The sequence below is a fragment of the Orcinus orca genome, chromosome 7, assembly GCF_937001465.1.
Source record: "Orcinus orca chromosome 7, mOrcOrc1.1, whole genome shotgun sequence".
Classification (NCBI taxonomy): Eukaryota; Metazoa; Chordata; class Mammalia; order Artiodactyla; family Delphinidae; genus Orcinus; species Orcinus orca.
The window spans coordinates 6,686,871-6,707,321 of record NC_064565.1 but is presented as its reverse complement, the minus strand read 5'-3'; the positions used below and the strand labels follow the sequence as shown (position 1 = coordinate 6,707,321).

Here is a 20,451-nt window from a genome sequence, read left to right as displayed (position 1 = left end):
TGTCTCTCACTCTGCCACACCCGCTCTGCTCAGCTCCGGCACCACGGAGGGACCTAGGAGAGCAAATAGTGCAAATGAAGGGCCTGCCCAGGTGAACCCTAACCGCGCCGCCTGCAGTGCAAGTGCGGAGTCTTAACCACTGGACCGCCAGGGGAAGTCCCCCGGCTTTCTTACGCTCATAAAATAATTGGAAGCGGACCATCACTTCCTCATCATCATTCCTAAGTCATTTCTACTTCTCCAGCAATCTTGCTGACATGTCGCTCTAAATTCCACCGATTCAAGACTTTCTATTCTTACCAAGAAAGCATAACAGGCAGCAGACCCCCAAACAGTCCTGACCACACACGGAACAAGGCAGGCGCTAGGTTAACGTACCTGACGCGGTTTCTGCGGCAGCGACAGAATCAGATGAACCTCTGACAGGGAGATGCCCGGGATGGGGCTTGGGGTGGGGCGGCGGGAGCGTTAGGTGCCAGCTGAGAACGTCCCCGGGCAAAGTCACCGGGGAGCTGCCTGCCTGAGTGGGCCAAGTAACTTCCCTCACCCTGCTTCGAGACGGAGAAAGGAGACCCTGCTTCACCTTAGGCGGCAACCCCCTCCCTGTTTATCAACAGCTGAGAAGGGCTGGGAGGGTCTCAGCTGGAATTTACCCTTCTTGGGGTGGGGACGTTGTGCGCTGCCCCCTTGAGAACTCAAGCCCCATCAAAAGTCCAGGAAGAACAATGACTTTTGTCTTGTCCTATTTGCCTTCTGGATGGTCCCTGCGGAGGCGAGCAGGGCTGTACGCCCCGCTTTGGGGGAGAGAAAAGGGACGCAGGAAAGACGGCCCCGGGGAGTCCACTCCGTTCACATTTACCGAAGCCTCGCAAGACCCCCGACCTTTCACGGGCATCATCTCATTTATCGCCCGTGGCTCAGAGACGGAAACAAGAGCCCAGGATCACAACGGCCCACGGTGGTGGAGCTGCAGAGCCCGGGCGCGCGCCTGCCGTCTGGACGCCGCCGCCTCCCCGGACGCTCGGGCGGACCCGCCGGGGCGGACCCGGCTCCTGGGCCCCGGGCCCTCGAGGAATCGGCGCCGCGGGCACAGCCGTGCCCTGAGACTGGGGAGCGGCTTCGGGCCTGCAAGTCGGCCGGGTCAGCCCTCCCCCAGGGCCCGAGCCTCCCCTTCGGGCCGGGTCCTGGCCCCCGCCCCTGCCCGGAGGCTCCTCCGGCGGCCCCGCTGACTCAGCGCAAACGGAGCCGCGGCGGGCGGGCGGGCGGGCGGGCGGGGAGGGGCCTGGCCCGACCAGCCGCCCGGGGGCAGCAGTTCCGCCCGCCCCTCCCTCCGGCCCGCCCCGCCCCCGGGAAGAGGTCGGGAGTCGGGAGCCGCGGCCCCGGCAGAGCAGCGCTCGGGAGCCCCGAGAGAACCAGGCGGGAGCGCGCGGCCGAGCCCAGGCGCGGGATGACAGCCCTCGGCGTGCAGGTGGGCGAGAGCCCGGTGCGGGGGGTGTGGAGTGGCCCGGCCGGGGTCCGGGGGGGGAAGCCGCCCAGGGCGCGGTCTCCTCGAGGTCCTGCGGGCACCGAGGCTCCTAAACGGCTGGGGAGGAGTGTTGTGCTTCTCTTTGGGGTCCGCAGTGTTCATCTGTTAGGTGCACCAGAGGGGTCCCTCCTGTTAAAAGGGGGCGCATCTGGAGCGAAGGATGGACGGAATCCACTCGTAAAAATGAGCCTCGCCTTGTCACACGAGGAAGAATCTCTGGGGAAGCCAGAACTTTCCTGGGCGGGGGCAGCAAGACCATCTCCCCTCCCAAAACTGATTTTGGGGGGCGGGCAAAGGGGTGGACTCGCTGGGGCACGCGGAAACCTCAGGACGGGCTGTAGAGAGGGGAGGGGCCCGCCTCGCAAAGATGGGTTTCTCCTTAGAATGATACGAGGGGTCCATCCGCACCCCCACCCCCCGGGCGTGCGGCTCTCCGCTGCCCTGCGCCGAGCGTCCCTAGCGGACGCGTCCCGCCTCCTTACCTCCCGACTGGACGGTCGGGACGGTGAGAGCGGCCCGCAGCCTCTGCCTGCAAGTGCTCGGCGCCCCGCAGCGCAGATTCCGGGGCTGATCCCGCTGCGCGCACTTTGTAGGTGCGGTGACCGAGGCTCAGGTGCAGTAACCCGCCCGTGGCGGCCGGCTCAGCGATAGAATCGAGTCGAACCAGACTTCTGGGCCCGAACAGGAGAAACTCCACCCACAGGCCGCGCCCCAAGCCCCTTGTGGCCGGGACACCGCAACCCTAGAGCCGGATGCAGCGCGTTCCTCTCGTTCTGGGCATAATCTGCGGTCCCGGCCAAGCCGCCTCCGGGACCGGCAGTGAGGAGGGTGGGAGCGGGTGCGGTCCCGCCTTCGGGAGCCGACGGCCCTGCGGGGGAGAGACGTGCACACCGGGATTTAGGAGCGGTTTAGGGAAGCGAGTGCTAGATTAAGAGGTGAAGAAACTGCGGCAGGATTAACGGGGGTGGGGAGGGCAGGAGAGCAGCCAGGTAAACAGACTTGACCTTTTAGTGAAAGAAGGGGGGCGGGGCTGATGCTTAGGAGCACATAACCGCCTGCCTGGGACTGTTCTAAGCGGTTGGGGTGTTTAGGTCTCCTTTCGGCTCCCCCCGGGGGGCCAGGAAGCAGGTACTGTTATCTTCAGGGGGTAAATAGCTCGCCGGAGGCCAAAGAGCTAAAAGGCAAGCGTGCTGGCTCCCGGTGCCCTGCGGTCACGCAGGCGGAGCGGGTTTACTCTTCAGGAGGCTGTAGAGGAGATTTCCAGCTGAAGAGGGGGTGGGTCTGACCTGGGCCTGGGCTGAGTGGGCACTGGGAAGGGGGGGCGGGGGGGGGGGAAGCGCAGGGGCGCGGGGCGGGGGCTTGATGTGGAGAAAAGTAGTGAGCAGCCCAAAGTGTCCACTACTTAGGGGTTGACGGGATCAGATGGGGTGCTGGGTTCCAGAGGAAGACAAGACCTTGGCATTGGCCTCAGTGGCCCAGGAGTGCCAAGTGACACTGTTCTACAGGTCACTACTAATCATTCGGGGCTCTGGATGAAAAAGGGAAATGCTTCCATTTTTCTTTTTTTTCAGTGGAGATGGTCCAGGCCGTAAGAGATTTCAGTGATTTGCCCAAGGTCACAGAGCTAGATAGAGGCTGGTGGGTCAGGGGCAGGGCTAGACTGCCCTCATACCCTCTGGTCCACGGACTTTCCACTGACCACGCTGCTGCCCAGCTGCCCTCCGGGAGAGGATTTCAGGCCCTGCATCAACTGGAAGTTCACAGAGGTGCTGGCAGCCGGGGTGTGGGGCAGTGGTGAGGAAGGAGGACTCCCGAGTTACCTTATTACTGTTACTAATATTAATCAGGAACTGCTTCTGTGCTGGGCACCTTTATATTCATGATCTCACTTAATCCTTGGGAGTTTTACTGGTGTCAGAGTTTGAATGATGCCCTCCTTTGGGGCGGGAGGGGGAAAATGACCTGATGTCAGCTGTCTTTTCCTGATCCCAGTGTGATGTCTGAGGGCCTGGAGATTAAAGTTCACTCTGTGTGCAGGACAGGTGGGGCTGAGGGTAGGATGGCATGTGCTTTTTCTCCAGACAGCGTGATGTCTGAGGTCAAAAGGCCTCTGGGTGCTGCGTTCTTGTGACTTGTTGCCTGCGTCTGGGGTTTTCCCCATCCTAGAAACTTATCAACCTGTAGGGAGTTATAACCTCCGGGTGCCTTCATGGCTACCCTTTCCTGCAGGGATCACTAACTCCTGGTACAAAATGTAACTACGGAACGGTAGATGAGAAAATAAGGGTCAAGGAGGTTAAGAAACCTCGCAAAGACAAACACCTTTATGGTTTGTAGGCACAGAGATTTCAAAGTTCCCTTGGTTTGTTTCTTAGTAGAGCCGTTCTTTCCTAGTGAAATCCAGTACAGACTCTTAGATTCCCAGTGGCTCCAGCAGGTAAGAGGGACCTGTTGTGGTTGAAGTGAGGGGCCGGGAGCTGACCCCCTGCCCCCTGCTTTAGCACCTGGAGGCCTCAAGGAGACAAGGGGATGCGGTTTGAGAACCAGAGCCCAGACTCCCCGCCTGAGTGTTCTTTACAGCGCCCCCGACTGCCTTTGCCTCTGGTCTGAGTCGGGTCCCGAGCCCTTGGGCGTCCCTCTGGCCACTCCAGCCCTTCTCACCACGTACTGAGCCCCTCCCACGAAGGCCCCAGTGGGTACTCAGCGGCTGTGTGCATCCCCCCCACTACGCATGATACAGTTGTCGGGCAGCTGTGCCAGGCTTTACTGTGATCTCGGTGAATGCTCTTGGGCTGGTCCCCTGACCTGTGTGTGACACTTTCCCTTTTTACATACCCCGCCCCGTCCCCCCCCACCCCCCGCCACGGAGCACCCTACTCCACCAGACTCAGGTTTAAGAGTGAGACAGGACCCTAACTAGGCAGAAGTGCTGAAAGCAAGCCGGATCCATAAGGATCCCGGGGCCTCCCGGGAGCGTGGCTCTGCTTTCTGCCCCTCACCGAGAGGGGTGGCCCAGACCGCCTCTGGAAGCCTCCACTTGCACGTGGCATAGGGCTCACCCCCAGAGTCCCCTTTCGGTTTGCTTCCCAGCAGTGACCGTCACGCATGAGCTGTGTGCTTTGCTTACCTCCCAAACTGGGGCATGACCTGGGCTGCTTCCACACACACTGTAAAGGGCGTAAGTTATGACTGGGCAGGAGATGGTTTAAAGGGAGCTTCAGATGGAAGTGACAGTGGCTGCAAACTCGACCTCGTGGCTCTTGAGCACGGCACTGGCACCGGGTGCTGGGGACACGGTCCTGCCCTCCCACTATGCATCAGACAGGAATGGAAAACTTGTCAGAACGGTTCCTGACAGAGAGTGACCGGAGGGGTCCGTTCTGGGTTGAGTGGGCAGGACAGACCTCTCCCAGGAGGCGATGTTTCAGCTGAGACATGAAGAATGGAGAAAGGGGGGCAGCCGAGAGAAGAGCCTTTCAGGTGGGGGGACCAGTAGGTGTGAGGAGGAAAGTTCTAGGCTTGTGCTAGGCATGCGAGGTGGCCGGGAGGATGCCCTGGGAGGGCTTGTGGGCCGTCTAAGGAGTTTTACCCTTTGAAGCATTCCTTTTGCTTCCGGGTTGGGGGTTGGGGACGGTGGCTTGGGGGTGTCCCGGGGCTGTGAGAAGGGACACCTCACTGGACGCTTGGCCCAGCTTGTCAGGAGAGAGGATAGGGTGTACTTTTGCGGGGCCGAAACCATAGGCTGAAGGGGAGCCTCAGGGACCCCCCCGCCCAGAAGCTTCTAGAACAGACAGCGGTGCCATGTCCTGGGCGGAGTACAGGCTGAGCCAGACTGAAGGGCAAAGTGCAAACATCACTGCGCACTGAAGAAAAGTGCAGAAAAAGCTGGGTGCAGATTAGAATGAAACTGGGGAAGACCAGGGGCCAGAAGAGGGAGCTGTGTAACCTTCACTGATGTGCTAATAATGTCTAGTGCAGTATTCTTGTTTTGCATACAAAGAAACCAAGGCTGCCTGCTAGCTCAAGGTCACGTCTGCCAAGCCAGACAGGTTTGCTGACTTCAGAACGGACCAAGATTTATCTGTCAATACAATTTGGGTTTCTTACGCATTATAAAGATCATTAAAGAAAGGTCAGGGAACTCTTTGCCCGATGAATAACTGGATCCACAGGCAACGCTTATAGGTCTCGAAAGGAGGACGGAGGGGGAACAGGTAGGATGGGAGGAGGGTCCCCCCCGCCCCACCAGGAGGTGGGTCTGTGCTGTGACTAAGGTGGGCTTCCCGGGCATCCTGGGAGACCGAAGCAGAAACCGTGGCTGTCGGAAGCTACAAGGTGTGCTCTGGGTCTTCCCTGAGGAGGCTGGTGCGCTGTGGCGGGGGCCCTCCCTCATGCTGCCCCGTGCTGTCTTCCAGGCCCAGAAGCTGCTGGCCCAAAGGAGGCCCCGTCGGTCCTTCTTTGAACCCTCCATCCGGGCCCTCATCATCTTGTGCGCCTCCCTGGCCGTGGTCCTCTCCTCCCTCTCCATCTGCGATGGCCACTGGCTCCTGGCCGACGACCGTCTGTTCGGGCTGTGGCACTTCTGCACCACCTCCAACCAGGCTGAGCTGCACTGCGTCCGAGACCTGAGGCAGGCCCACGTGCCCGGGCTAGCCTCGGGCATGGCTGTGGCCCGCAGCGTGGCCACCTTGGCCGTGGTGGTCGCCATCTTTGGCCTGGAGCTCCTCATGGTGTCCCAGGTGTCCGAGGACGCCCACTCGTGGCACAAGTGGGCCGTGGGCTCCGCCCTCTTCCTCCTCGCCTCCATCCTCTCCTTCGGGGGCCTCCTGAGCTTCCTGACCCTCCTTAGGAACGAGGTCACGCTCATGGGCCTCAGCCTGACGTTCTGGAGCGAATTCACGGCCTCCTTCCTCTTCTTCCTGAACGCCATCAGCGGCCTCCACATCAACAGTATCAGCCGGACTGACAGCGTCACGTACCCCTGGGGCCTGCCTGCAAAATTTTAGGCCCCCCCAGCGAGGGCGCTGAGTTCTACCAGAAAGTGTGGTCAAGATGGGACTTCTCCAACATGTGACATTCGAACTGCCGCCTCTCGGCCTTGGGGTGGTCGGGCCAGTGGCCTTTGCAGCCCAGAGGGCAGGTGGGCGCCTCCGAGCCACCAGCTGCACCAGCTTAGCCACGTTATTAGGATGTTGACTTCACAAGAAGAAACATATTCTGAAACCCATTCTTGAGTCCTTCCTGGGATGGGAGTAGATGTGGAAGCAGCTCAGGTAACCGGTGCTCAGGCTGGCCGCACAGCCAAGTACATTTCACACCTGTTTTAGTGACTCTGCTGGGATATGGGCTGCAGGGCCCCTGGGGCCTCCGGGCTTGCTAAGAGTGAATCGTCTGTCAGCGAAGGGTGTCCAGTCAGTGCCGAGGACTTGCTTCACCAGCTCAAAGGGCCTCGTGCAGATTCCCTGCTTTAGCTTTGGTCGCGTCAGGGAGGCAGCGTTCAGGGCTGCTGGGGTGCAGAAGCTTTTCAAACCGTTTGACTTTATTTGAGCCCTGCCCTTTGTCGGGGGGACCCCGTAATCCCTGGATAACCCCAGCTTCCAGCAGCTGGCTGTGCCTCGGGACTCTCCCTGTCAATCCCGCCTGAAGCCCTTCCAGGAGGGCCCGCCTGGCTTGGTAAGCGTGGGCAATCCACCTTTGGTAAGGGCCCGACAGCCTCAGGGTGCCATTTTTATCCTAGAGCACACTTCAAAGAGGACGTATCTGGAGCTGCTGGACTCCAGGGGGTACTGGGGACTGGCCCGACCTCAGGTAATGATTAACAACCACCCTGGATGCAGAGGCCTGCAGGTGGAGGGGACCAGGAACCGGTGGAGATTTCCACCTTTGCTGGCCACTTTACATTTCTGTGCACCAAACTGGCCTCTTTCCAGTCCCTTTTCTGCCCAGTAGGTGGGCTTTTTGCTCTCAGCCCATTTCATTCAACACTAGCCCCGTGCCCCTCCCCCACCTGATGACTTCAGGCCTTTCCTGGTTCATTCTGGCTGCCACTGATTGCATGGGGTTTTGGTCTCTGCCCTGCCAGGTCCTCTTTCTGGGCTGGACTGGGTGCCTCTACCTCTCCTGTGATTTTTTTTTTTTTTAACTTTTTGATTCCAAGGTGTACAGAGTCCATGAAGGTCCCTGGAGAGCGCCCTGGAAAATGGATATCTGGCCTTCTCACCCCAGTAGCAGACTATAAGATGCAAAGGGGGTGACCTTGTCTTCAGGGGTGAGATGCAGAAGTTGGGGGCCAGGGCCACTTGTCCAGGGTCACCTAAAGCCAGAACTAGAGCTGGGCCCACCTACCAGCAAGATGCCCTCTTCTCTAGCCGCGGGGAGGGTCGTCTCTGCTTCTGTCAAGAATACTCTCCCCCTTGGGCTTCCCTGGTGGCGCAGTGGTTGGGGGTCCACCTGCCGATGCAGGGGACACGGGTTCGTGCCCCGGTCCGGGAGGATCCCACGTGCCACGGAACGGCTGGGCGCGTGAGCCGTGGCCGCTGGGCCTGCACATCCGGAGCCTGTGCTCCACGACGGGAGAGGCCACAACAGTGAGAGGCCCGTGTACCGCAAAAAAAAAAAAAAAAAAAAAAAAAAAGAATACTCTCCCCTGAGCACGCAGGCTTTGTTTTGTAAAAGGGTTCAAATATTTAGTCCTTTAACCCTCACATGGCTGCTAATAATTGAGGGAGCTGAGATTCAGAGTAAAGGGTGAGACTTAAAATCCCCAGTGGGGCGGGGAGACAGGGCCCTGTCCGCCCTTGCCTAGGAGCAGGGGAGACAGACAGCCTTGGAGCCTGGGGATTTGAAACCAGAAGCCCTGGACCGAGCTGCCACTTCCCTGCTGAGTATCTTGGTCAAGTCACTGGTGAACCAGTTTCTCTTCTGTCAAATGGGATTCTGCCCCATTTCCTGCTGTACTGCAGATAACTTAGCTGAAAGCAGGAAGAACAGGTGCCTCATCCCATGCTAGGGCGACTGAAAGGGCTGGGGCTCTCCTGGGCTCCCTGTGACCTGGTTGTCAGAAGGCTCTGGGGGAAGAGCTACTGGGTGGGTGAGTTGCAGTGAGGGGTGGGGAGGGTCCACCTAGGGCCAAGGGCCTCAATTTCTGCGAAGCTTGTCCCTGAAAACTGGAGCAGGGGGATCACGGAAGCCCCGTCCTCCAGGAAGTGGCCGGGGACAGCATCCTTCACCTTGAGGCTCAAGGGCAACAGGGCTGACAAATACCAAGTCTCATCCCAGTTACCGTTTATTCCCCTGCCCCCTCCTGGGACCCCTGAAGTCTTCCCAGAAAACTCAACAGACCCAAATCCCAGGCCCTCTTCCTGCCCCAGGCCCGGAGGAGGGGTGTTAGAGTCGCAGGAGCGATCACATGGCATCTGGCAGGAAGATGGGCAGCAGTCGGCCCTCAGGACCCATCTTGGCCTGTCTGGGTGGCCCTGCTCCAGCCTCAGATGACACTCGTCCTGCAGGTACCCCGGCTCTGCTCCGAGGGGCTGGCCTTGGTGCCGCTGCTGAAGGAGCCGAGGGCCACCGGGTGCAGTGGGAGCTCACGCAGGTGCCACTGCCGCCACTTCTTCTGAACCTCCAGCTGCACCTGCCCCCAGAGACCAGCCGTCACCCGGAGGGAAAGATGACCCTTGCCCAGGGTCCTGCTCCCCTGGGGCCTCGTTCAGGCTCTGCCACGTCTGCCCAGCGGGCACGCCTCCCCCTCCTGCAGGCCGCTCATAGATTTACCATCTCGACTCCCATTCAAGTGGGGCAACACCGCATCTAAGTAACATCAACTGCACAGCCTCTGTGCTCTGGGCAGGGCGGAGACCTCAAGCTAAGGGCGCAGCCCCCCGCCCTGCCAGGAGTCACACCCTTTGGAGGTCTCAGAGGACGGAGCAGCAAACATTTCACCTGAGTCACTCATTTTACAGGTGAGAGGCCTGAGGCCCAGAGCAGGGCAGTGACCAGCGTCACCCATCGAGCAAGCGGACAGTCATCAGCCTCGGTTAGGGCTGGGGCGCCTGCACTTGCCCCCACTTCCTGAACGTGCCCAAGGATAAGAATCACCTGGAGTGCTAGTTAAGACGTTCTCAGCCTCCAGCCCGGACTGCCGGGACCTATTTTTGCTGGTTTAGAAACAGGGTAGGAACCAGCAGTTGTTTTAACAAGGCCTGCAGGCGATCCTGGGGCCCCCAGGAGGTGATCCCAGACTCCCGGAAGACAGGCCCAAGCCAGGAGGGCCCGGCCTCCCCCACCAACGCCACACCCCACTCCCCACCACCCCTTCCAGGTACGGCTGTGAGGGAGCTCCCCTGCACCCGGGCAGCCCAGGACACTCACCTCCCCATTGAGGAAGCAGTAGAGAACGGCCACCACCAGGCCCTGCGGAAGAAGCAGGGCAACGGGATGAGTGCGGGCCCAGCACCCAGCCTCCTACCCGCCTGGGGTCCTCTCATCACCAGCCCCAAGCTCACTGCTCCCCACAGCTGTTGCAGAGCCTCCCCGCGCCTCTCCCCCTCCAGGGGAAGTGGAGGCTGCTTCTTCCGGCCCTCAGTGCCCCTAGCTGTGCTGGCATCACCCACAGGCTGACACCCTTGGGGGCAAGGACCGCCACCGTGTCCAGGGAGGGCCCCTGCACCAGGGTGGTGTCAGTTACATCAAGTGCAGGCCACAGGGACCAGGCAGGTCACCGGTGAGGCGGGCCATCTGGGAGAGGCAGGAGCAATGGCACCCGAGCGATGCCCATCCGCCCGAGCTCAGCGGGTGGGGCAGCCCATGGGAGCCCCTGGGCCTCCGTGGGCTCATCTGCAAGACAGCTGGAAATCTGGAGAGATTTAAACAGGGCCAGCTAATCAAGTTGAAAGACAAATGTGTAGCCATGTGGTCAGAACAGCCGGCGTGCAGTTCGCAGGCAGGTACCGGCCAGACAACAGTGGGGCATGATCCCCCCTCATGTCCAGGTCAGAGGCCTCAGGGCTACGTATGCTTTAGGTTCCCTGGGATGGTGGGGGTCTGTGCCTACCAGGACCCTCCCTCCCTAGCATCCGGAGCTCCTCTCTTCCCAGTGGTACCCCCGGAATCCTGGCGTGGAGCCTGCCAGGCAGGGCTGCGGGATGAGATGCAGGATCTGAGCCGAAGAGGTTTGCGTGGAACCGTGAGCTATGAGCAGGGTCTCGCAGTCCGGATGCCCTGCTCACCTCAGGGCCCTCCGAGGGCCAGCCTGTCCTTCCTAACAAGCCCCTGCCCTCAGGCTCCCCACAGAGGCCTGGGTGCCACAGCCCCTCCCCCCAGTGCCAGCCAGGCCTGCCCCTAGCTACTTAGGACATGGACAGGACCCCAGAGAGGGATGAACCAGCCTGTTTATGGTGGGCTTCCTCCACACGACTGCTCAGGAGTCCTGGTGGTTTTTTGTTTTGTTTTTTATTTAGTTTTTTTAAATTTTTGGCAGCATTGGATCTTCGTTGCGGTGCACGGGCTTCTCATTGCTGTCGCTTCTCTTGTTGCGGAGCATGGGCTCTAGGCGCACGGGCTTCAGTAGTTGTGGCACTCGGGCTCAGTAGTTGTGGCACACGGGCTTAGTTGCTCCGCAGCATGTGGGATCTTCCCGGACCAGGGCTCATACCCGTGTCTCCTACATTGGCAGGTGGATTCTTAACCACTGCACCACCACAGAAGCCCAGTCCTGGCGTTTTAACAAGAGTTACAAACTAGAAGGATCTGCTCTAAGAGTCTCAGGTGTGGTTGATGCCACATGGAATGGGGACCACGGGAGTGGGGCAGGAACACGGACTCAAGGTAGCGGTTTTCACGTTTTGCCACACGTTAGAATCACCTGGGAGCTCTGGCCCAGGGTGCACTCTGTGCCCCAACTCCAAATGTCTGGGGTGAGACCATCAGCAGCTCTGAAAGATGGTTCAGAAGGGCACCATTGATTAGGAGCCGCTGTCAGAGGGTGTGAAAGTCGGGCTTTGAAATAAACGAGAGCTGGGTTTGGGGCGCAGCTTAGCCTGTGTAATTTTGGGCTTCTGGTTTCCAGGTGCTTCATTCAATGCTTGCAGAGCCCTAGGATGTGGGTGGGGAGGACCCCTGCTTCACAGGTGAGGGACTGAGTCCCGGGTCGGCAGGCCGGGAGCTGGTGGTCAGGCTGCTGCCACCTCACTGGACCAGGGCTGCCCCAGCCTCAAAGGTCCGGAGACACAGTCTCACTGTTGAGGTGGGGGCAGCCCTGGGTGAGGGCTGGTTAGACGTGCCCCAGGTATGCAGAGGGCAGCCTGCCTCAGCCAGCAAGCTTCAGAAATTCCACGGTTTGTATACAATCATTAAGAATATGCAGTCTTGGACTTGCCTGACTCTGCAACAAGAGAAGCCATAGCAATAAGCCTGTGCACCGCAACGAAGAGTAGCCCCCGCTCACCGCAACTAGAGGAAGCCCGTGAGCAGCAACAAAGACCCAACGCAGCCAAAAATAAATTTAAAAAATAATAATAAAGAATATGCAGTCTTTGAAGAATTTTAATGACCTGGAGAAATGTTCATGATGGAATGATAAAGAATTAAACAGAACAAGGAGGATATAAAACCACACGTCCCAATCTCAATTTTGTGTGTGTACATGTGTGTGTACATGTGTGTGTCTTCTTGGATAGAAAAGAGACAGAAGTAAACACACTGACATTTTAACAGAGGTCATTATATCGGGTTATGAGATTATGGATGGATTTTTCCTTTTTCTTTTCCTTATTTTCCAAATTTTCCTCAATAAGCAAGTATTTCTACAATTAGGAGGAGCTAATAAACTTTCGTTTTTAGAAATATATGACAGTGATCATGACATTATGGTTCTGTGTGTGTTCTTTAAGCTCTCGTCTCTTAGAAATACATACTAAGATATTTACATTTGAAATACAACGATGGCTTGGGGTTGCTTAAAATGATGAGGGTGGGTGGCGGTAGAGGTGAAACAGGACAGGCCATGAAAGGGTAAGGGCCACACGGAGGTTCATTATATCGTCCACTTCACTTTTGTATTATGGAAAAGTTTTTCCATAATACAAAATTTAAAAAATATGCATACAGTATAAATGTATAATATATAATAAAATGATATCTGTTTGTATTTGAACAGTGGTTCTTTTTTTTGAAAGAAGTCTTAAAGATCCTTTTTCTCTGTAAACATTTCTATGGGAACATTTAGGAAGGCGCTTTGGTTTCCTCTTAACAAGCATTTCCCCAGAGAGGAGGCGAACGGCCTTCACGAGCAGTCTGCAGCCCCAGCCGCAAGCCCAGCTCCAGAGACAGAAGGTCCCCTTCCACACAGGATGACACCTGGGTCTCCAGGTCCTCAGCGGGGTCACTACCCACTTCTGTTGACCGGGTCATGACCTTCCACCCATCTGGACCTGGACCCCCCCACCTGCTAAAGGGGCCACGGTGAGCCCAGCCTCCCGCACGTTACGTGGAAGCTTCCTAGCCCAGAGGAAAAGATCACGATTACACAGGAGACTAGGTGCTCTGTGGGTCTGGGGGACTGGCCGGGGTCTCTGGGCGGAGAAGAGGCTCTGAGGGAGTGAAGGGGACAGCCCTGGAGGGGCGGTGGTCTGAAGGCACGGCTTAGGGCCAGACCCCACTCAGGAACGTGCTCCCAGTGACACGTCCTCCCTGGAACAGGAGCGTGACAGGAGGACCACCCTGGGCACACCCGTCCTGAACAGAACTCCGGGAATGAGGGCGGCCGCGGCCTGCCCAGGTGAGGAAGACTGTGGGATGGTCAGTGTTGTTGAGGACAGGCTGGCTCCTTCCGGAAAACCCACTGGGAGAGAGTTCTCTCAGGCCTCTCCCTAGGGACTAGCCTGTTTTCATCTAAATCTTGAAACAGAGTGTGTTTCTGTCTTTGCTTTGGCTACTGGGAAGCTCCAAACCAAATTTACGACACACCTCTGCCACCTTCAGAAAATTTCATCAAATTTGTTTCTGTGTATGAACTCAGTTTTGGCTTTATTTTCTTTATTCGCTGATCCAATCTACTTATTTTTTTGTCCTTTGTATGTTTTCCCTGAAAGCTACATCATATTATTTTTGGAAGGAGATAGTTATGAGTAAATAAACAAATAACACTGTGACGTTTGGGATTCATGTTAAAAGCCCCTTCTGTCCAAACAGGTTTACTATATTTTTTAACTTTACAACATCTTGTTGAATTAGAAGGTAGGTGGTTTCTCCCCTCCCTTTGTTTTCTTTTTAAAGTTGGCTTTTATTTTTAGTAAATTGTGTACGTAATTGGTTTCAAAGAGTCAAATGTCTCTTGTCACAAAAAAAAGAAAAGAAAAAACTGTAAGCTCCTGACACCCCTGCCCCCATTTCCTGTTCCTCACAGGCAACGACTTGGAACTCTCTTGACTGATTCTCAGTTATATGCTGATGTTGCTGCTTCTGAATTTTTCAGCTTGGGGCGGTTTCTGTGGACTTCCCAGTGTGGAGATGAGGCTATCATTCTTTCGGACAGCCTTCCACCTCCCGCCCACGCCCCCACTACGCTCGTCTTCCTGTCCTACTGCTTGATGGCTGAGCCCCAGCCCTCTGCGGTTACATTATTTTGACTCTAATTACTGAGACTCGTGTGATCGTGTGTGCTGGCTTATGTTCCCTTTGTCTTCCCTGGAGTCAGTCTCTCTCTCCTTACTTGCATCTCCCACCCTCACGTGACTGGTGGGGAACTTGGGTCCCACTGAGGGTCACGCAGCACAGTGAGGTCCTGCCCCTGCGTCTCTTGGGTCTCTGCCAAACGAGGCATCCCTCTGCCTCTGGGAAGATCTGGCTTTCGGCCTCTCCATTTTTCTCTCAGGAGAGAGAGAACACCTCTTCCCACCGTAAAGTCACAGTCTGGAGCTTACCTGGAATGAGCCAAGGGCCAATTCAAAGAACAGCTGCGTCTCCATGGCATCCTCCGGGGAGAAGGCAAAGATTATGTAGTGGACTCCAAAGAGGGGGACCAGCAGGAGGGTGGACTTGGCCAGGCGCCTGAGGACACAGAGGCGCTGTAGTCTCAGGCCCCTCCACACCCAGGGGCCTCCCTTCTCGCCTGACCGCAGGAGGCTTTGCAGCAGCGTCCCACCTGCTTGTTTGTTTTCACTTCCGTTTCGGAAAGTCCCAACTCCAACGTACCCGTCACCCGGATTCAATACTTATCAGTCCACGGACAGTCCCCAAATTTCTGTTCATGCACCCTATCAGCAAAACGCTTTGAATCCATACCCACATGAATAACTTTATGGATTTATACCATATCTGCATGTATTACTATCACTCTGTGTCTAATATATTATTAGCAAAACCAGCATTTTCATTTGTTTGATAATAAATATCTGTAAGGAGAAGCTCTTTTGTTTTCTCCCCAGGTTAGGGGTGCCAAATTTAGCAAACAAAAATACAGGATACACAGTTCAATTTGAATTTCAGATAAACAATGGGTAGTGTTTTTTTTGGTGTAAGTACTAAAAAATTGTTGTTTATCCAAAATTCAAATTAAACTGGGCATCCTGTATTTTATCTGGCAACTCTGTCCTGGATCCCCAGCTGCCCCCTACTTTGGAGCCACTATTCTAGTGACATCCTGGGGAATCTGTCATCCAGTAATCCAGGCCTCTGCCAGATTCTCAAAACTCAGACCATGACAGAGAAAGCCTCTGTTGGACACTGATTTGTCTTCAACACTTGTCATGGGCTGAACTGTGTTCCCCCAGAATTTTAAGTTGAAGCTCTAAGCCCTAGTACCTCAGAATGTGACTGTACTTGCAGACAGGGACCAGTTTAAATGAGACCATCAGGGTGGGACCATAGTCCAGCCAACTGGTGTCCTTGTAAGAAGAGACACCAGGGATGCAGGTGCACAGAGAAAAGGCCACGTGAGGACCCAGCGAGGAGATGGCCGTTTCCAAGCCAAGGAGACAGACCTCAGGAGAAACCAAACCTGCCAACACCTTGATCCTGGACTTCCAGCCTCCAGAACTGTGAGTAAATAAACTTCTCTTATTTAAGCCAGCCAATCTGTGGTATCTTATTGTGGCAGGCTGTGCAGACTAACACAACATCTTTCTTGAACATCTTAAAGGTTTTAAAGTATTTTTGGATCACATTATCTTGAAAATCTGCTGAAAGCTAAGGTCTGGTGAAAGCTACGGTCTAGCGAAAAGCTGGAAAATACAGTCCACCCTCGGCATCCACGGGGATTGGTTCCAGACACTCCGCAGACACCAAAATCCTTGGATGCTCAAGTCGTTTATATAAAATGGGGTAGTATTTGCATATAACCTACGCACATTTCCCCATGTATTTAAGTCATCTTTAGATTACGTATAATACCTCCTACAATGAAAATGTTTTGATTGGGAATTTTTTTTCCCAAATATTTTCGATCTGCAATCCAAGGTTGGCTGAATCCTCAGATGCAAAACCCACAGACAAGGAGGGCCACTGTCCCTGTAAAGATTTGAATTTGGGTCCCCGAAGCCCACTCTCTGACTCCCTAGCCTTGTCCCAAGGGTAAGATCTCTGCCTCCCGGGATCCTGCTTAGATTTCTTTTCTCCCCACCCTTGGGGCCGGGTCTCAGGGTCACATGGACCCATTCTCCCTTCCCCTGGTCCACTGTAAACTTCCAGGTCCCGGCTTTTCCTTTTCCTCCACCTCCACCAGTGCCCAGCACCAGCTGGGTAAACAGTAGGTGCTCGGTAAATGCCTGCTGACTGAGCGAGCGTGCCTAGGTCTTTGCCCTCCACTTACTTATAATGGTTCCCTTCACTTCCTCTTGTTTCTTGAGTTCTAAGTTTTCTCATCAGGATCCTTAGGATGTTTATAAAAAGGATGAAATTAATCTGTAAAACACAAGGCAGAGGTGGGGCTAAAGGTGATTTGCTTTCCCAGCACCTCTCCAGGCCCTGACCCCTGGCCCTGGCCCCTGGGCAGGGAAGGCACTGCAGACCACACCAGGACAGCTCATCACTCCCTCCGCCACCCCCAGTCCTGGTGAAACACACTGTCTAGGCAGAGATGGCTGCCACAGCACCGCCTCCCGCCCCTGGGATTCCGGAGCTCTGAGGTCTGCTCAGTTGCAGCATGGATTACTCACACTTGGAATGCATTGGAATCTTGTTAAACGGCAGACCTGGAGTAGGCCTGAGATTCTGCATCTCTAGCAAGCTCCAGGGAATGAATGCCAAAGCTGGTCCTTGGACTACGCTTTGAGTAGCAAAGGCTTTATAGCAGAGGTTCTCAAAGTTTAAGGTGCAGATTGCTGGGCTCCACCCCCAAGGTTATGGTTTAGTAAATGCAAATGAGATTTGCTTTTCTTTTCTTTTTTTTGGCCACACCACATGGCTTGCAGGATCTTAGTTCCCCAACCAAGCCCTCGGTAGTGAAAGCACGGAGTCCTAACCACTGGACCGCCAGGGAATTCCCAAGATTTGCATTTTTAACAAGCTCTCAGGTGAAGCTGCTGGTTTCGGGACCACACTTTGAGAACCACTGCTTCGGAGACTTACAGAATCTCTGCAGGTCAATCACCAGCTCCAGGAAGCCTTCTTGATTACCTCCTTTTCCTGATTCACTGTAGTTAGGGATGATGCTACTTGTAAGAGCACTTGGAATACTTGAAAGGGGCCAAATGCAAGCATCTGGGTGTGTCCACTAATCACCAAGTGAATCCTAACTTTCTAAAGGACAGGAACGGAGTCTATTTCTTTTGCTGTCCCCTTCCCCAACTCCAGTGCCCAGTGCCAGCAACACTATGAAGTTGCCCATGCGTCGGCCCCTCTCCTCCCCTCCCCCACCAGCTCTAGAATCATTTTGCAGAAGCAGGATCAGTGGAGCTGACTGGCTGGGCCCCCTCATTGTTCAGACAAGTAGCCTGGGGCCTGGGGACGCTGGCCAGAAGACACTGGATTAGTGGCCAGTCTGGAACCCCAGCCCAGCGCCCCTGCTTCAGGACACTTCTCAGCTCGCTGTTGGTGCATGTTGCTCTAAGCCGTGCGTGGTGTAAACTAACAAAGGCTCTTTTACCTTATTTCATTTTTTGCCTTTGAATTGTATTTAATTTAATAGGGAGAACTTGAAAGCAAGAGGGAAAATCTTAACTATCCCAAGGATGAGTCTTAAATAGTGGAATTCTAGGCCCCGTGGCAGGCTGGCAGGGAGAAACTTTGCATCAGGAGTGCCCACCCAACCTCCGTCAGTCACTAGAGAGACTAGTCTTGTGAAAGCAGCCTGGGCCCTGGGGCTCTCGCGGGCTGGGCTGTCCAAGCCCCACAATTGCAGCAGGGAAACTGGCTCAGTGTTATGCAGCTACAGCACATCAGCTGGTCAAATAATTTCAAATGACGTGGGAAAGATTACATCTATTGCTAAGTGAAAAGAACAAACTGGGACACAAAACTACACTGAGCATTTTTGAAAAAGTACATGTGCTCAAAGAAAAAAATAGGAAGGAAAAGCACATGATCACAATGTGCATCTAGGTACTAAAAATATGGGTGATTTTATTCCCTTTTTAAAAATATATTTTGTATTTTCCAATTTTTTTTTTTTTTTTTTTTTTTTGTGGTACACGGGCCTCTCACTGTTGTGGCCTCTCCCACTGCGGAGCACAGGCTCCGGACGCGCAGGCTCAGCGGCCATGGCTCACGGGCCCAGCCGCTCCGCGGCATGTGGGATCTTCCCGGAGTGGGTCACGAACCCGCGTCCCCTGCATCGGCAGGCGGACTCTCAATCACTGCGCCACCAGGGAAGCCCGTATTTTCCAATTTTTTACATGAATTCCATTATTTTTATTTTAGAAATGACAATATATTTTGATTTTACAGAAAAACAAGTACATTCTTATTAAAACATAGTGATAGAGTCAATATTTTTCCACCACATTATCAACCTAATAAAAAAGGTTCTGACATTATCTAAATGTGACAAGCTGACAAAAAACAACTTTTGGTAAATAATAGCAGATTTCATTATACTGTTTTCAGCCTATTGACTATAGTAGGAAATGAAAGCTTAATATCTTTCATTATCCCTTAAGCTTCAATTTAGTCAGATTATAAAACACTATGCTAAGGTTAGCAAATAAAAATGATAATCAAATTATTTGTTACCATAAAATGACTTTGGGGAGCAATGTCTTAGGGGAGCAAACATAAAGTCTTGTTTAAAGTACTAGATACTCCCTGTGCTAGCAGTACACTCTGCATTACTACCATATCAGACGCCCTCTTGCCTGAGTGGTTCCAGATTAATGAATGGCCCTCACACCTGCTAAGAAAAGCAGAAATAGGAAGTCGTTATACTCTCCTGAGCTACTCAGTGGCCTAATGTGGCTGCTACTCGGATTTCTCTACAATTTCCAGCTCTCCTATTGCAAGTTGAGATGGTAGGTAGGATCAAATAAAATTCTATTATTTTTGGAAAAAAAAGAAGGTGGTCATGGATGGCCCCAGGAGGCGAGCCAGTCAGCCATCAGCAGAGGAGGGGGCTGCTGCCCTGTCCTGCCCTCCTGTGAGCCCAGGAGGGGCATGTTCTGTCACCTGGCTCTGCAGCCTTGGCATTCCTCTGAGCCTGTGCACATTACTTCCGGGAAGGGGCTGCCCCAGTGTGCCCCCCACCCCATGTGTCTTTCTTGTTCTTATCCAGGCCCACAGGCTCAGCTAAGGGCCTCTGGATTGCAGAGCACAATCACCTGGTAACTGAAAACCAAGACGAGCCCCCAGGCCCCTCCCCAAGACAAGGAGACCCTGCATCTCTGCTATCACGGTTTTTAGAAAGCTCCCAGGTTGAGAGTCCAGTCAGGGTTGAGACCCCTGAGCTCCCCTGTCCACGAGTCCCTCCTGAATCTCTCCGCTGGGGCCACCCCTCCGGGCCTGTCCCCGTCACAGCACCACAGAGGCCCAAGACCAGTTTGGCACTCGGCTTTCCCCAGGTGCAACCCCCCTCCTGTAATCCCAGCTCAGTGAGTCTGCCCACTTTAACCAGAGAACACCAAGAAAAATGATCAGGCACCAATGTTCTGAACCAGTGGAGGGGGAATCTCAGGCCAGCCTGAGCCAGCCAGTTCGGGTAAGGAGCTCTGCTCGCCACACTGCAACTGCCACCGTGGACCAGGCGAAGGCAAGCTCTTGCCGCCTGCCTCATTGCCCTCCCATCCACTGGTCTCTAGGGGGCGGAGCTTCCAGACCCTCCTGCCACTGCCCAGCCCCCGGAAGGTCCGGTTTATCCCTCCGCACACCCAGAGGCAGCAATGCTGGCCTTGACCTGGCCCTCTGCCCTGCAAGCCGGTCCTGTTTTGGTCTCTCCCACTGGAGCCCAGCTCAGGGGGATGGCCACTTACCAGGACGGAGACGATCACAGGCCCTCGAATGACCCACCAGATGGATGCGTTGGCATTGATGTCCCAGCACCTAGGGAGGGACAGCCAGGCATCACAAGGAGTGGGGAGCTGGCTGACCAGAAGAGACTAGTTCTCTGACGTCCCCTTTGCGGGAAGGACCCACACTGTGGTCCTGACCCCAGAGGCTGTGTGCTCAGCACCCTGAGAAATGACTGTCCTCTGCTGCCCAGGAGCACTGCCAGGGCCAAGGGAGCATCTGGGGAGCAGAAGCGTGTGGACCTGAGATGGAAGATTCTGGACCCCAAAGCCAGCATGCTGTCAGAATGCATCGGGGAGCATGGTGGCCAGGCAGGTGACGTCAGGGAGTGAAGTGTCCGGGTGACTGACCTCGGCCCCAGGGACATCAGGCACAGGGGCACTTGGCAACTGGAGAGCCTGTGCTTGGTCTAAGGAGGCCACAACTCCGTCCGGCTCATTTTTGCCACAAGGGCCCATAGGAAATGTTGATAGAACTTTCCATTTGTTCTAAAG

General features: G+C 55.1%; 2 protein-coding genes and 1 long non-coding RNA gene across 4 annotated transcripts in view; 1 reads left to right on the top strand and 2 right to left on the bottom strand.

Moving 5' to 3' along the window:
• Nucleotides 1–92: 92 nt before the first annotated feature.
• Nucleotides 93–5,261, bottom strand: LOC117195515 (uncharacterized). The gene is made up of 3 exons (XR_004475238.2): nucleotides 4,653–5,261; nucleotides 2,008–4,330; nucleotides 93–1,654 (listed from the first exon to the last, which is right to left on the bottom strand). It is a non-coding gene; the product is annotated as an uncharacterized LOC117195515 (long non-coding RNA).
• Nucleotides 1,363–8,316, top strand: TMEM37 (transmembrane protein 37). Of its 2 annotated transcripts, none has more exons than XM_004276913.3 (2): nucleotides 1,363–1,468; nucleotides 5,941–8,316. In XM_004276913.3, exons 1-2 carry the CDS (start codon nucleotides 1,448–1,450, stop codon nucleotides 6,529–6,531), a joined length of 612 nt encoding a protein of 203 aa, XP_004276961.1. In that variant the 5' UTR covers nucleotides 1,363–1,447; the 3' UTR covers nucleotides 6,532–8,316. The 2 variants fall into 2 exon arrangements, with proteins under 2 accessions (XP_004276961.1, XP_049568193.1); XM_049712236.1 differs by lacking the exon at nucleotides 1,363–1,468 and adding an exon at nucleotides 3,185–3,291.
• A 476-nt stretch (nucleotides 8,317–8,792) lies between these two features.
• Nucleotides 8,793–20,451, bottom strand: part of SCTR (secretin receptor) — a 64,548-nt gene continuing 52,889 nt past the window's right edge. The window contains exons 9-13 of the mRNA XM_033400243.2: nucleotides 19,921–19,990; nucleotides 16,332–16,423; nucleotides 14,446–14,572; nucleotides 9,896–9,937; nucleotides 8,793–9,158 (exon numbers count right to left, since the gene is read on the bottom strand). Of these exons, the coding sequence (XP_033256134.1) occupies nucleotides 9,012–9,158; nucleotides 9,896–9,937; nucleotides 14,446–14,572; nucleotides 16,332–16,423; nucleotides 19,921–19,990 (478 nt within the window). The 3' untranslated portion in view covers nucleotides 8,793–9,011. The remainder of the gene's footprint in view (nucleotides 9,159–9,895; nucleotides 9,938–14,445; nucleotides 14,573–16,331; nucleotides 16,424–19,920; nucleotides 19,991–20,451) is intronic.

Bases quoted from the DNA above. Each gene is read 5' to 3' on its own strand.
- TMEM37 (XM_004276913.3), top strand. From the start codon at position 1,448: ATGACAGCCCTCGGCGTGCAG. The intron at 1,469-5,940 runs GTGGGCGAGAGC...GCTGTCTTCCAG, and splicing joins TGACAGCCCTCGGCGTGCAG to GCCCAGAAGCTGCTGGCCCA.